Source organism: Diabrotica virgifera, chromosome 2 (genome assembly GCF_917563875.1).
Source record: "Diabrotica virgifera virgifera chromosome 2, PGI_DIABVI_V3a".
NCBI classification, from domain to species: domain Eukaryota; kingdom Metazoa; phylum Arthropoda; class Insecta; order Coleoptera; family Chrysomelidae; genus Diabrotica; species Diabrotica virgifera.
In genome coordinates, this window is record NC_065444.1 from 27,918,182 (window position 1) to 27,935,071 (window position 16,890).

Sequence of the window (16,890 nt, forward strand, 5' to 3'; positions counted from 1 at the left end):
CTCAGACGTGTGGTCAATGAAAGACTTCTGCTGCACAATACAGAACGCCAGCTATATAATAAAGCTTTTAATTCATCTAATTATCACACAACATGAAAATAACTAAAGTTTTTTTTGTAAGCATTTATTAACAATCAGAATTACATATTCTATGAGTTAATTTGATAACAAGTATAATAACTTATATCAACTATTGTAGTATTGTACACTAATATGGCGTTATGAGGTACAGTTACGATCATTGAATAGTTTAAAGGCTTACGTATCTAGGAGCCGATTTTTTTAAATTTTACCTCGTTTAAACGCACCTTTTACGTCAAAGTGACGTTACCAGTGGTGTACCTTGAATAGGTTGATTAAAATTAAAAAATCAAAATAATATAAATATATTTTATAAAATTTAACAAAAATGCCAAGGTCCATTAGTTGTCGAGGCAGTAAGCTAAATAAAAAAATTAACAAAATGGAAAGCATACAAAGAAGATTTTTGGAGGAGTTTGATATCGTTTTATTTTATTTTTCAACACTCGAAATTTTTGACAAGTATTGACTTTTTGATATTTTTTGACTTTGACATTTATCAGATGCGTACGATACTGTAATTTTACAATATTACAATATAAAAATTAAGGTGTAAGCTATTCAGTGATCGTAACTGTACATCACCCAGCGGTTTCACCTCAGTTTCAGTGAAGGTTTATGGGCCATAATCTTCGCAATCTTCTGTTGTTTAGTGGCTGCAGTAGTGGTAATATTAATTGGTTGGGGTGGCCTTCCAATTTCTCGTGGTGTCTGTTGGCTCTTTCTTGAATTACTGTGCTGACTAACGGGATGTTTACGTCTCTATGAAGGGTCTGGTTGGAAATGTACCACGGGGCATTTGCTATGGTGCGTAGAATTTTTGATTGAGTTCTTTGGATAATTTGTGTATGCGATTTGCTGGCACAACTCCATAGTTCTATACCGTACGTCCATATAGGTTTGATGACTGTTTTATAAATTAGCAGTTTGTTCTCAATTGAGAGTCGAGATTTTCGACCTATAAGCCAATTCATTTCTTTTACTCTCAACTCAATTTGTTTCTTCTTCTTTAAAATGTGTTGTTTTCAGTTTAATTTAGAATCAAGATGAAGCCCCAGGTATTTGACAATATTCTGTTGTGGTATGTTGACTTGGTTAAGGCTAATATTTGGGAATTGGTCTTTCTTTAGTGTGAAAGTTATATGTGTTGACTTAGTTTCATTAGCTTTTATCTTCCATTTCTTTAACCACTGTCCAATTTGGTCTAGGTGTTCTTGAGGTTTTAATATTGCAGCTGTTGGCTCCTCTTCAGTTGCAAATATTGCTGTATCATCAGCGAAAGTTCCAATGTTGGTTTGTGGAGAGGTTGGTAAATCGGATGTGTACAGTACATAAAGAAGTGGACCCAGTATACTACCTTGTGGGAATCCTGATTGAATTTTGTTACGGTTTGATAGTTCATCCTCCACTTTATAATTTAACTAATTGAATAATTAACATAAAATAACTAAGTGAATTTAAGTTTTACCGAATATAATTTTACATTTGTTTTTAGTTTTACTGCAACCTGTGCACTTTCCAAACCAAGTACAAGAACAGCTTTGTTAACCACCAATTTGGAGTGCACAAACTTGACGATTCTCCTATTCTCAACTGTCCTGATTGCACGTATACAACCCGTCGCAAGGAGATGCTGCAAAAGCATCTCTTGGTGCACAAAAGCATCTCGGAAGTAGAGATTTTCGAATGTTATCATTGCAAATATAAGACTAAATACAAACGAGCATTAATAAAACATATGCAGGGTCATATGGGTATTGTGAAGAACGATATTGTTTATCAATGTGAACAATGTGATTTTAGTACTAGATGGAAATGTACTTTTAAAAAACATGTTAAGAAACATCCTCTGCCTATCGAAGAAGTCAAATTAGAGATAGAAGTGGCTGAAACTGAGATTCAATGGAAGAGTGGTTGTGAAAAGGAAAAGGATGGTATATCTGAAGCATAAAATGGGTTAAAGTAAACTTTAGCTTAACGTACTCGTTGTTATGTATTACTAAAAGCAATTTAATATTATAGTAAAAAACTAGATACTCCGTTCTAATATACTTACCGTTGCACGTCATCCACGTCATAGCCCGTGACGTCACATGATACCAACACGAAATATTTAGGCGGTAGGTGTGTTCTTTTTTAGAATCATTTTGCCAATTACACTGGAATTACAGCCCTAGACATATTTTATTACTTATATACGCGTAGAAATAACATTTGAAGATTTTTATTAATGTTAACTTAAATACACAATCATTATTGTTTCATTTAATTTGTATAAATGGGTTATAAAGCGTTTTTATGAAGCACATTTGTTCGGAACACACTGTAACTGTAAGCGAACGAAGGTGATATTTTGACATAAATTGGTAACATTTATTTGACAGTTGCGGTGATGACACTTCATATTTGTTTTTATTCTTTACTCTAAGTATTTGTTCTATTATATTTACTGTTTTTATTATTTAATTTAACATAAGAATATAACTTAATTCTTGTTTTCTATTTCTAAAGGTTTTACTTATTTACATTGAATATTAATTTGTTTTGTTTTATAATCCACTTCGCAACAATTATGTGATATATTTGATTTAAAAAAAATTCAAGAATTTTTTGTAATTGGGCAACAATGTCAACTTAGATCTCTGACGTAGATAATGACGTGCAACGGTAAGTATATTAGACGGACTGTAGGCATTTAACACTAAAAACACCGGAATACATCGATTTTTAAATACAACACCTAGAGACCTGCAACTTTTTGCATTGAGTTCAGGATAACGCCAGGAAAAAAGTCTACAATAGAAAAATGGGTGGAAATGCATAGTTACATTTTAAAGTGCATAAAATGCATTCAAAAATGCATAAAGATGTCAAAATCAATACATTAAGGGGATGGGTACACAGTTTCGGCTCCAATGGTATCTAAATGAGATTCATTTTTTTCGAATCCTGAGAAAACTAATAAGTATTTTTGAAAAATTTAAAGAATGAAAGATTACGTTCTTACCGCGGGCCAAAAGTCCCTAAAAGCTTCTATAATGTTTTTTTAATAAGTTACAGGGATGAAAAACCAAGAGAATTTGTAGTGTAATTTTTAATTTCAAATATGTATCTCATTTAAAAGATACTTTTTATTTATTCTCAGGGACTTTCGGTCCTCGATAATAATTTAGTCTTTCTATCAGCGTTTAAATTTTTTTAAAAATATTTATTAGTTTTTTCAGGATTTGAAAAAATGGACACCATGCCCGTGGTGATATTTTCCAAATCGTACATTCGCTATCTTTGTCATACAACGCACTGAGTCGAATAGAATATGATGACAAGACAGTGACAATTTTAAATATTTTACATGGCATCGGGAATATTTTGAGTTGTTGATTAAATAATATTGATAGTGTATTTGATAAATAATTGATTTAAGACGTGAACTTAATAAAAAGTTATTTATTGTTTATTATTTATGGAAGATCCAAGCAGAGAATACACGAGGATATAATCTGTGATCCAAGTATTTTGTTGTTAAAGATGTTCAAAATTGTAAGCGTTCCATAGTAACAATATATTATTAAAAAATCACTTAAACACTTTTTATCTTCTCGATTGAGTATTAGTCTTTGTTGTACAGTATATAAATTATTATCACAAGTACTGAATACATAGTTAGTGAAAAAATTATCATATTAACTGAGTTAATAATTTAACCAATTATACGTGTAACAATAATTATCCAAGAACATTCAAAAGCCATATCTATGTTATTGATGACAATGTCATTGTCAAGTACCTAATGTTTACATATCCATACCAGTGAGAATTTTTCTGCACGTAATTTGTCGTGTAAAGACAGAAAAATTAAGGATAGCCGTAAAATATTTGCGAATTATGTACCGATGGCCTTAAATACCCTTTCAGACTAAGACACTGGTGTCTGACATCGGTGTGCGCCATCGGCAGCAAAGTGTTGTTTTAAATGAACGACTACAGACGAGCCACTTGGTGTGTTTGACTGATTTTAGTGGCTCAACAATGCTTTGCTGCAATTGAACACCGGTGGCGAACACCGGTGTCAGACACCAGTGTCTTAGTCTAAAAGGGTACCAAGGGCCAGATTTTGTTATTCGGGGGTTTTTGGGTCACACACCAATCGCAATCAGAAACGACCCTCGATGCACCGGGTGCCCTGTGTTACTGCTAATTCACGCCATCTGGAGTTTCAAGGGTTTTCGGAATTAACTTGATGCAAACAGATTACTCGGTGGTTTTTGGTATCGTTGAACATGAATACGTCATCAGAACCGACTTCCGGAGTACCTGGTACCCAGGTTCACTGCTTAGGCACGTCATCTTCTGGAGTTTCGTGGGTTTTCGGCACTAAATTGATTACTCAAGATAATTTTGGGGTTGCTGAACACGAATATGACATAAGAACCGACCTTCGGAGCATCTAGTGCCCAATGTGACTGATATGCACGATGCTATGATGACGATTAAACCCATTAGAAATATAACCCATACAACCCATTTAACCAATACAACCCATTTAAGCTAACTTGAGCTGAATTAGATGAATAGAGGTTTTTTTGATAAAGAGACTTTTATTTACTTTCGAACCCGGGGTATTTGTTGACGACGGGTAGTTTTCAAGCAGAGCCCCACATAATTTGCGCCATCTTCTAAAATTTCGAGGGTTTTCGGTTTTCGGTGACTGGTTCCAATGCTGTATTCGTGTGCAGCAACCCCAAAAACGCCCCGAGTAATCTGTTTGTATCAATTTAGTACGAAAAACCTTCGAAACTCCAGAAGATGATGTGCCTCGGCAGTGATCCGAAAAACCTTCCTGTTTGCATTAATTGAGTGCCGAAAACCCTCGAAACTCCAGATGACGTGCCTTATCAGTAACCCTGGGCACCAGGTTCTTCGGGGGCCTGTTTTGATTCCGTATTCGTTTTCAGTCACCCCAAAAACCCCCTGAATATTAAAATATGGCGCTTAACCCTCCGTTAGGCGCGTGGTCTACAATCGTAGACCACTCTCCTTTAAGTGGTCGCCAGTTGCACAAAACTGCACATACGCCCCCATCCCGCTTAGTAGCTGTCACTAATACTTCCAACTTACTCTTCAGTTTGCTGAACGCTGCCGATCTGTTTGCATTATTTTTTTACCATTATTCAAAGAGCACTGGTCTACAACTGTAGACCAAGCAACTAAGCGCGTTCCAGTTTTTAGTTGTATATATAAAGCTAATATGTAGCCTGCTGTGTATATAAAGCTAATAACATAAATGAAAATGTTTCAATAAGCGACTTCATTGAAAACTTAGCATGGGAACTAATCAAACAGCAAATTGAATATGGATTAACTATGCCTTACCTGCTAAGAGAACTTAGACGACGAGCTCGCGTACTGCTCAGAGTTCAAGAAGTCGTACCCCCTTCCCCTAATATTCCAACAAATTACGTGGGACGATGTTGTATTTGTGCATAAATTTGCAATATGTCAACAAGAAGGGCATGCCAAAAATGTGAGACATTTGCATTCAAGGATCATTTTGGGAATATTTGCACTGAATGCTTGACGGACTTAAATTGTGCCACTTTGACCATTTAATAGTTTTGTTCTTCTTTTACTTTTTAGTTCTATTCTTTATTATTTACCCCTATTGGTCATTCTATAAGTTTAAAGATAAACAATATTTGTGTTTTTTACTAAATTGAGCTTATTTTTGTGACCATTATCATTTACTTGCGAATAAAGACCCAAAAAATCATGACCTCGTTTTTAATTTTACCACTGTCAAAATGAGAAAAGCCAAGGAACAAAACATATCTAATATCAAAGTGCGAACATAAATAAACATGTTATTAACCACTAATTTGTTAATTTTGTCAAAATCCGGTATTATACGACAAAAACCTATTGGTCTACAATCGTAGACCACGCGCCTAAGCTTGTCAGCAATAACGACGCGCCTAACGTAGGGTTAATATACTGATTTTGACATGTTTATGCACTTTTGGATGCATGTTATGCACTTTAAAATGGAATTATGCATTTCCACCCATTTTTCTATTGTAGACTTTTTTCCTGGCGTCATTCTGAACACAATAGCTTTGATCGCGCAGGACATCCTGCGGTGTCCAGGATAAGTTTACGTTGACGCCTGCGCCTTGGAAACGAATCCCGAACTTACTCCGAATACGTTCATGTTGTACTGCGCGAACACTACTAATGCAAAACGTTGCAAGTCTCTAGGTGTTGTATTTAAAAATCGATTTATTTTTTCTAAATGTCCTGGTCTATGTTGAAAAAATGATGAATGGGTTGCATGTGTGAGTCAATTTCAAATGGGTTGTAAAAATAAAATTCAGACGTATTCACATTATGTTGTATTGAGCCAAAAGGATGACCGGTTTAGGACAGTACAATTTACTGTTCATCTTCAGGTCTTCCTTTGAGTCAATAAAACAGATTGTGAGTGCTTCTGAATTTTATTTCTACAACCCATTATAATATGGAATTCTTAGAAATTTATGTTAATTCTTTTCAAGATAATTCAATGAAATTAAATTACACTGCGCGTCAGAGAAAACGGGCACCCCAAAAATCGAATCTCCTAAACCTGTTGTCCGATTTAAGTAATTTTTTAATATATTATAGCCTTATTCTTTAACAATATCGCTGTAATAATATTATTGCTAAACAGGTAAATTTTTATTGTATACCGGGTGTACGAATCAAACTGTGTTTTTTTCTCAAAGTTCGCAACACCCTGTGTAATATTCTAGCACTTGTAAAATACTGATATTAAAACCCAACTATAGCCTCAGATTTTCTTAACATTCTGTTTTTTGATTCATTAGATTATGTTAGATAATACAAAAGTTAGGTACTTTAACAACTAGCCATGTTCTTCATCAGTACAGGGTGTTTCTAAATAAGTGCGACAAACTTTAAGGAATAATTCTGCATTAAAAAAGTAATGACAGTTTGCTTTATAATCGTATGTCCGCAAATGCTTCGTTTCCGAGATACGGGATGTTAAATTTTTTCTTACAAACTGACGATTTAGTTATTGCTTTAAAACCGGTTGAGATATGCAAATGAAATTTGGAGGGTTTTAAGACGTAGTTATTGCACATTTTTTGACATACCATTAAGAATTTTATATGCACCATTGGCGTGCATACGGGTAATATGATCGGTCATATTACCCGCATGCGCACCAATGGTGAATATAAAATTTTCAATTGCATGTCAAAAAATGCGCAATAACTATCTCTTAAAACCTACCAAATTTCATTTGCATATCTCAGCCGGTTTTTGAGCAATAAATAAATCGTCAGTTTGTAAGAAAAAATTCAACATCCCATATCTCGTAAAACAAGCATTTGCGGACATATGTTTATAGAACAAAAGGTGATTATTTTTTCATGCAGAATTACCCCTTAAAGTTTGTCGCATTTATTTAGAAACACCCTGTACTGATGAAGAACATGGCTAGTTGTTAAAGTACCCAACTTTTGTATTATCCAACGTAAGTGAACTAAAAAAAAAGAGAATGTTAAGAAAACCTGAGGCTATAGTTGGGTTTTAATTTCAGTATTTTATAAATGCTAGAATAATCCACAGGGTGTTGTGAACTTTGAGAAAAAACACAGTATGATTCATACACCCGGTATACAATGAAAATTTGCAAGTTTAGATGTAATATTATTACAGCGAGCTTGCTTAAGAATAAGGCTATAACATATTAAAAAACTACTTAAATCGGACAACAGGTTTAGGAGATACGAGACATCAAAATGACCCATTTTTTGGGGTGCCCGTTTTCTGTGACGCGCACTGTATTTTAAATAGTGCAAGTACTGCTAATGAGTAACAAAACAATTATTAGTAATTTTGATGGTATGTACTGCAATTTTGTTACCTGATTAGTCAATAATTTAAAATTATTTTTCTACAACTGTATCAATTATCTCATTATTTGAGGCGGGGACTGACAAAATACTTTGATAGTCGCCGCCTCATTAGATGATGATCATAAGATGCCAATTTAGTACACATTTTACAATTGTTTAGTTTAACATTAAATTGCGAATGCCTCTTTAGAAATTCTTATTTATTTTTGTTGGTTGAGAATTAAGATTTTATTTACTTTAAATTTCAAATAAATCTTTATATTATACATACAAGTATAGGTGTTTCATTTACTCTAAATTCCTTTACAGTCAGACCTAAAACCAATAAGTCTATTTATACAGGAAACATGAAAAAGGAAACATACAATAAAATACGATTAAAAATATGAGTATATTTTACATTTCTACATTATTTACATTTATTGTATTATACAAAATATGTAAAATACATCACTCGAATAAAAATGTTTTTACATAAGGTGATATTTAGGAAAAATAAAGTTTTTAATATCATATATTCTACAAAAAAAATAATAAACTTTACACAAAGGAACTGATACTTCATGATTATGTACTAAAAACTGGGACTGCCCTATAGACTTATGATCATTGACAAGTTAAAATATAGGTACCAATTGACATACATACATAGTATACATGTTTTTCCGTATTGATTTTTAACATTTTGTAATGACACTATTTTCATGATCAATAAACCCATTATTTACAACCCCGTTCAAAATTCAATCCCTGGAAAATCATTTAAAATCACAGTTTCATTATCACTTATGCTCGGCTAATTTATATCTGAATTAATGTCCTTTGCAACCTTTAAATACTGTTTGTGGGACTTATCAATGCTTCTGAATCTAGGAGCTATAATTTTACTTACAAAGTAGTCTACTATTATATCCTCAAAGATCATACACACAAGAAATTGATTACAGCTATGATGATCACAGCATACCTACCTTCCATGGGTGTGACTATGAGTTCCATGATATTATTTACCCATTATGTAGGATGTAATGCAATCTAAACACATAATACAGTAGTTAATATTAACGATAAAGTGAAGGGTATGTTTGTATATAAAGGTTTCCTGTAGGGTTTAACTTTTGAGAAAACTATACACATTGTTATGTATTGAAATACTGAAACGTGGTAGACAGCGAAGTTTTCGTATGATATCAAACATGTGTCGTCTATGTATGTTTGAACCCAATAATAACCCACCAATTGGAAGAAGACACTTAATATTAAGTAGAGGCTCATGGATAATATTGGTATGAATCCCATTAATGAATTAGCTGGAGGAACTTTGTCCAAGTTTCATGCGCTTTGGTCATTCCGAAGAATGACGCAAAATTCAAAATGAGGCAAATGTCTATGAAGAGAAATTGAAAAGATGTCATGTTGCCATCTATGTTGTATAAGATCATTACAGTGTTGAATTCTATGAGGCTGTAGCATAACATGATTTTGAAAATTCCAAAGGATGTTATTAAAGCTGCTCTTCTTTAATGACTTAAGGCAAGTAATCCACTTTCTGGATTACCAGAAGTCATTTGACTGTAAACTGGAAAGTTTTGTGGAAACTTCTACACGAGATGTGAGTTCCTTATCATCTGTCATCTGGTGTGGAAAATATAATAATATACGATATTGACAAAACCAGAATAAGAATTAACTAACATAAGCTCAACCTTTTTCAAGTAAATAGAAGAGTCTATAGTATCCCTATTGCAGGCTAAGAGATCTCAAACCTTAGATATGTAGACGGCATGACTCTAATAACTGCATTCGAAGAAGAAATTTCAAACCTGCTACAACTAGTGGAAATCGAAAGCAGAGTTGGTTCAAAGATTAATAAAAATAAAACAAAAATTATGAGTTGATTATTCAAATTCACTGCAAACAACTGGAGACTTGGATCAGTCTATTTGTATAGGAAATATGGTAAAGAAAATATAAAACACAATTAAAAATATCACTATATTTCACATTTCTACATTATTTACCTATTATACAAAATATGTATAAAATACATGTCTTTCAAATAAACATATTGGTTTTTACATAAGGCGTTATTTAGGAAAAAAAATGCTCTTAATAATATTCTACAAAAAAAATTATAAACTTACACAAAGGAACTGATACTTCATGAAGATGAAGAAATTACTTCATGATTATGTACTAAAAACTGGGATTACCCTATAGGCTTATAACTAGTAAAAAGTTAAAATATAGGTACTAATTGACAAATATACATAGTATACATGTTTGATCATATTTTAACATTTTGTAATGACACTATTTTCATGATCAATATACCCATTATTTACAACCCCGTTCAAAATTCCATCCCTGGAAAAATCATTTAAAATCACAGTTTCTTTATCACTTATGCTCGGCCAATTTATATCTGAGTTGAGATCTTTTGCAACCTTTAAATACTGTTTATTGGACTTATCGATGTTTCTAAATCTAGGAGCTATAATTTTACTTACAAAGTAGTCTACTATTATATCCTCAAAGATCATACACACAAGGAAATTGATTACTGCTATGATAATCACAGCATACCTACCTTCCATAGGTGTTACTATGAGTTCCATGATCTTATTTACCCAATCTGTAGGATGTAATGCAATCCAGACACATAATACAGTGGTTAATATTAACGATAAAGTGAAGGGTATGTTTGTATATAAAGGTTTCCTGTAGGGTTTACCTTTTGAGAAAACTATACACATTGTTATGTATTGAAATACTGAAACGTGGTAGACAGCAAAGTTTTCGTATGATATCAAGAATGTGTCATCTTTGTGATTATAAACAAAAGGTTTAAACCAGTCGTATGTTTGAATCCAATAATAACCCACTAATTGGAAGAAGACACTTAATATTAAGTAGAAGCTCATGGATAATATTGGTATGAATCCCATTAATGAATTAGCTGGAGGAACTTTGTCCAAAGTTTCATGCGCTTTGGTCATTCCGAAGAATGACGCAAAATTCAAAATGAGGCAAATGTCTATGAAGAGAAATTGAAAAGATGTCATGTTGCCATCTATGTTGTATAAGATCATTACAGTGCTGAATTCTATGAGGCTATAGCATAACATAATTTTGAAAATTCCGAAGGATGTTATTAAAGCTGCTCTTCCTTCTTTGATGACTTGAGGCACGCAGGATATGTCCTGTATTTTCGAAGTGAAAGGAGATGCGACGCTAGATTCGGCTTCTGATAGGGATATACCAACATGTGCAGCTTTGAGAGCTCCACAGTCGTTCGCTCCATCCCCGCACATAGCTGTAAAATACAAAAGGCTTATGAATATCTTAAACACATGAAGTAAATGCTCATATCTATTTTAATAAAGGGCTAGGACGACAAGTCAAGCGGAAACGCAGTTTGTCCAGGACGTTAATTCCTAGCGCCACCTAGGAAAGAAATCTGAACTACCAACTGACAAACGCAAACTGACAACTTCATCAGTAATTAATTTTTTCGCAAAATTGACACAAATATTGGTGACTGTAATTTTAAGGTAAGATTTATTAAGTAAAATGATTTAAAGCTTTATGTTATTTTATGTTTACTTGGTTTACATGAAAGACGTTTATTATTCGAAAAATTTAATTTTTAATTCTTTTGACAGGAAGCTAGGAATGCTCGATAAAGGGAAGTTAGAGCTCAGCAAAATGAAGAACAACGAACTCAGGAAGCGGAATCTAAGCGGTGACGTCGCGAATAAGAGAGTTCTGAAGCTAGATTAAGTAGGTAGCAGCGAGAATTTGTGTCACAAAGGACACGAAGATCATTGGAAGATGACGTTGAAAGGCAAGGTCGAATAGACCATGATTCAGTACTTTAGCAGGCATGCCAATGTAAGGAGACTCCAGGAGAAGTCGCCAGTGGAAGGGAGGTTGATTTATTGCGGCTTCGTCGACATCAATATCTGGAGACTGAGCAAGAACGAGACGCAAGATTGGCACAAGAAGCCGTACTTCGATAAGCTCGCCAAAGTGAGCAAATTCTAGAGGAAGCCATTAGAGGGGCCACGATAAAATAGGAGAGAGTGAGGAGAAATTAGAGGGAGACGAGGTAAAATAGGAGGAAGTCATGAAAAATTAGGAGACACGATAAAATAAAAGGGAGTCGGGAAAATTGCAGGGAGTCAGTAAAAATTGCGGGGTATCAGGAAAAATTGGAGAGGGGCAGGAAAAATAAGAGGTAGTTAGGAAAAATTTGAGGAAGTCAGGAAAATTGAAGGGGGTAAGAAAACATTGTAGGAAGTCAGTAAAAATTGAGTGGATTGACTAGATGGCAATTGATCAGATCCCCGGTCCTATGGCGACTGGAAAAATCACTAGTTTTGAATATATATCGTTTATAAAACACACAGCTTTGATAGCTCTTATATATAATTATGACATACCAGCCTAAAATAGCGAAGAGCCACGAGAACGAAAGAGCGTTGTAAAAACTGTGGTAAATATCATATCCAAAGGATTGATTGCTCTATCGTAATCAAATGTTTGTACTGTGCTCAGCAGCACTCGGCACTATCAAGAGAATGCTCAAAATACATTAAACGAAGTAAAATTAAACAAATCATGGTCATAAAAAAATCTGGCTTCATGAAACTTAAAAATGCCATATTAGTCCAAATTATTGTTCAAATATATTGACTAATAATAAATTCTGGTTGTTAGCTAATGATTCTGGCAGTTTTACTCTACCAATTTATAGAAATGTCAATTTACCTTCAGCATGCAGTAGATATATCTAAACCGAGAGTTGTGAGAAGAAATTCCACATCAAGTAACAGCTCTAAGTCATAAAAAATTAATGAATGAGAGCGATACTATTAGTTATGTAAGAATAGTAAAGAGATGGAATTGTTAACAACTGTTAAAAGAAAGAAAAAAGCTTCATATCTGTGCCACGTGTTCCACAACAACCTAAATTATCGTCTACAATCTATAACAGCTTATAGCGGAAGGCCAGATTGAAGGTAGAAGATGTTTAGGCATAAAGAAAAAATCATGGCTGAGAAACTTAAGAGAATGGTTCCAAATACCAGATACCTACTGTAAACATAATACATGGTACAAAACCGATAAACAACTCGTTTAATGGTTTCTAACCTTCGGTAGAAGACACCACACGAAGAAGTTTCAATCCAAAAAAGGCCGAAATAGAAGAACTTCGGTTTTTCCTAATGTCCTAATCTATTATTGAACTAACCTACTTATAGGGTTGAGTTATAAATATTTATCTCTTTATACTTATGTTAGATATAATTCAAATGAATAATGTTCCTTACCAACATAATATCCTAAATTTTTAAATTCCTCAACGAGATGCTGTTTCTGCATTCCAGACATTCTTGCAAAAATGACCCCTTTCGTGACTATCTTGGGAACCAATTGTGGAAAGTATTTTACTATATTTGCCCACGATTTTCCTGTTACGGCGAAAACATAATCTTTTCTTAGATTTTTTTCGATGTCAAAGTGATTATCATATTTAACCTACAAAATATTGCATTGCATTATTATTCTGTTAATATACAGGGTATTTAATGAATTATGAACATTTTTATTTCGACATCGCTATGAAATAAACTATGACATTCTGTATATAAAGAAGGAATACATAACTAATTATTCATTTTACATAATAAGGTAAACAATATTCGTATACAGGTTGAACCCTATATTTTATTTTTTTCAAAATGTTGGCGATCATCATGGCAATCTTCACTTTATCTGCAGCAAAGGGGAAAAGCTGCACAGTTGTTGTGTTGAACCAGGTTCTGAGGTTCTTTAACCAGGAAGTTCGTCTTCTTCCTGGACCTCGCTTTCCAAATATTTTTCCTTGCAGGATGGCTTGTAGGAGGGGATATCTGGATTCATTTCGCATAATGTGTCCAGAGTATTCCAACTTTTTTGACTGCATTTATTTATGATAATCTTTTATGATCTTAAGAGTAATCTAAATATGAGAAAGTCTTCCAGTAAGACTTTTTACTTACCATCATGATAGCTTGACTAATAATTTTATAGCTAATAGATGCTATACTACATTCTGTAGGTTCTTCAGCAGAAACTTCAATAATGTTGTGATTCGGTTTAACCATCCCACATTCTTTTGCTATATGAACTCCAGTTTGTAAATTATCTCCTGAAATACAATAATTATTACATTGCAAAATAAGTAAAACATAATATAACATCAGGACTTAGACCAGGAGACCCCTTGTGACCATTGCTATTCAATTTGGCCTTAGAATAGGCAATAAGTAAAATATCATCTAAGCCGACAGGAGGATTTGTGAATCGAGGATCAAAACTATTGTTGGCCCTTGCTGATGATCTAGATGCAATCGCTCATTCTACAAGAGACGTGAGAGAGGTGTTTTCAGAACTCGAGGAAGAGACAGGTAGTCTGGGCCTGTCTGGTAATAGAGCGTTATACTTCCTATCATAATTGTTATTAAAAACTAAGCTGCTAAAAAGAAAATCTAAATTAAGACTGTACATGTCAATTATTCGCCCAGTTGTTACATGAAGTAAAGAATGGAAGTAAAACGTGGACTCTACATCAGCGGGAAATAAATAAGCTGCTGGTATTGAAAGGAAGGTTCTCAGAATGACATTTGGCCCTCAAAGAGATAAATTGACAGGTCAGTGGAGAAGGCGCCGTATTGCTGAATTGGTGACTCTGTATGGTACTGAAAACATCGTCAGACATATAAAAGCTAACCGGATAAGATGGGCAGGTCATGTGATAAGATCAGAGGAAGACAGAGTGTTGAAGACAATATTTTTGAGAGACCTGATGCTAGATCAGTAGGCTATCCCAGAATAAGACGGAAGGTAATATCAGACCGATTAATTAGTCAGTATATTCTCTGTGCAGTAATAGGACTAGCTTGTGACTCAAACAAAATGTAAGACAATAGTAGTATTATAAAGTGGTATTCGCGAAAGAAAAAGTAAAAACGTTATACCCTCATTACTAGAGAGCGGAATATATGCAAAGTGCATATAGATACATATATTACATATTTTCAGACAACAAACACAACATTGCATATTTAAGCTAAACACGATTTATTTTGCATATTTTAAAAATAAATTATATAAAAGTTTAAAATTTTCCTCTCTTAGTTGGAATTTTATAACTTCGATATGAACGAGCTCGTTATTTATCTATCTATCGCTCATCTGGACTTTCCCATTACTACCTGAATTTAACAATTATGGGTGTTCCCAGAAAAATATTATTTTATTAGCGTAGCAAGTCGTAGGTACCTACCTGCTTTTAAGGGTCTAATAATTATTTTGTCAGTTTCCGGCCAACATTTGTTTAAAGTAAACGTTGTATCGTATTTAGTGTTTTTGAAGTGATTGGTATATATTAAATTTAAATATGTCTACCATTCAAAAAAGTTCTTGGATAAAGTGTTTTCCCGAGTTAAAGCTAAGTGGAGACAAAGTATTTTGCAAGGCCTGTTCCAAAATCATAAGTTACATTCATTTTCACATTTCATTTTTTTAAATGAGGAACTGACAAACAAAAGCATCATGTCCCACAAAAGAAATTTTTCTGGAAAGAGTGTTTTTATTCGACAAATTCGCTTTTACTTCTATAAAGACGGACATAGAGAGAAGCATCAAAATACAAAAATCCATCAAATTGTAGACAATTCCGCTTTTGTTCTTCAGCTTAAGTAACGTACTTTGTTCTTTAAGTAACGTACAAATTGCTAAAGAACTTATGTTCATAAAAGTTAATTTTAGTTTTTTACCAGATCTAATAAAGTCATTAGAACAAAGGAATTTACAATTACGTGATTCGGTTAATCTTGTTAACACTTTTTCTGCTCATTGTCAAAAAATTCCCGGAAATACAGGGATTACAATTAGAAATAAATTAAAAAATGTTTTAGAAAAAAATGAGGGCTTCGATTGTTTGAGGAAAGTTGTACGTATTTTTGAAGTCAACTTTTCTGAAGATATTACGACTTAATATATTGTTTTATTTTTGAGTATTTTTATTATGCATTTGCATATTTAGACAAATTTAGAAAAAATACCTGCATATTTGTAGTAAAAGTAATGCATATATGTATATGCGCATATTTTGGTATTGTGTTGCATATATTCCGCTCTCTACTCATTACTTACCAGTTATCATAACAACTTTTAAATTGGCTTCATTTAACATATTAATAATCCCCGCAGTCTGAGGTTTCAACTTATTTTCCAAAATAATCAAGCCACAGAACTCTAGATCACATTCAACGTCTTCTCTTAGCAGCTTAATCACCTCTTCCTCTCTAGTACTGTCTAAACATTTCTTGCTCAAAGCAATCACTCTATATCCTTGCACAGTGTATTCGTGCACTTTGGATATTAAATTGCTTGGCATCGAAGAAGGCTTGGATAAGGCCATAATCATTTCTGGGGAACCTTTACAGAAAGCTGTAAAATGGCCTGTATCGGAACAGCGAACTATTACACTCATACGTTGAAGATGCGAAGAAAATTGGAATTGCTTAACTATATTTATCTCTGGAATATTCTGTAAAAAAGTAAGGTATATTTACTATTGACAATGTATAAGCTTAATAAATAATTGAGGAACGCAAAAGCTCCAGGCTCCGACAATATACCGACCGAATTTCTTAAGTGCGGAGGAGAAGCTGTACCTATATAGACAATTAGACAAATTAATAACACTTATATAGAACGAAGAGAAAATACCAACAAAATGGCACTAAATTGTAATAATCCATATCCATAAAAAGAGATACTAAACCAAATGGTCTAATTATAAAGGCATCTCCCTACTTAATACGGCGTGAAC

At 33.5% G+C, this 16,890-nt stretch overlaps 2 protein-coding genes across 3 annotated transcripts in view; one reads left to right on the forward strand and one right to left on the reverse strand.

The window, feature by feature from the left end:
• LOC126880005 (zinc finger protein 836-like) overlaps window positions 1–8,276 on the forward strand; it is a 40,525-nt gene extending 32,249 nt beyond the window's left edge. The window contains exon 6 of the mRNA XM_050643514.1: window positions 1,577–8,276. Coding sequence (XP_050499471.1) covers window positions 1,577–2,032 — 456 coding nt within the window. The 3' untranslated portion in view covers window positions 2,033–8,276. The remainder of the gene's footprint in view (window positions 1–1,576) is intronic.
• Window positions 8,277–9,979: 1,703 nt separating this feature from the next.
• Window positions 9,980–16,890, reverse strand: part of LOC126880004 (polyamine-transporting ATPase 13A3-like) — a 107,711-nt gene continuing 100,800 nt past the window's right edge. For both annotated transcript variants that reach the window (XM_050643513.1, XM_050643512.1), the window contains exons 14-17: window positions 16,209–16,605; window positions 14,051–14,199; window positions 13,340–13,547; window positions 9,980–11,319 (exon numbers count right to left, since the gene is read on the reverse strand). In XM_050643513.1, coding sequence (XP_050499470.1) covers window positions 10,298–11,319; window positions 13,340–13,547; window positions 14,051–14,199; window positions 16,209–16,605 — 1,776 coding nt within the window. In that variant the 3' untranslated portion in view covers window positions 9,980–10,297. The remainder of the gene's footprint in view (window positions 11,320–13,339; window positions 13,548–14,050; window positions 14,200–16,208; window positions 16,606–16,890) is intronic.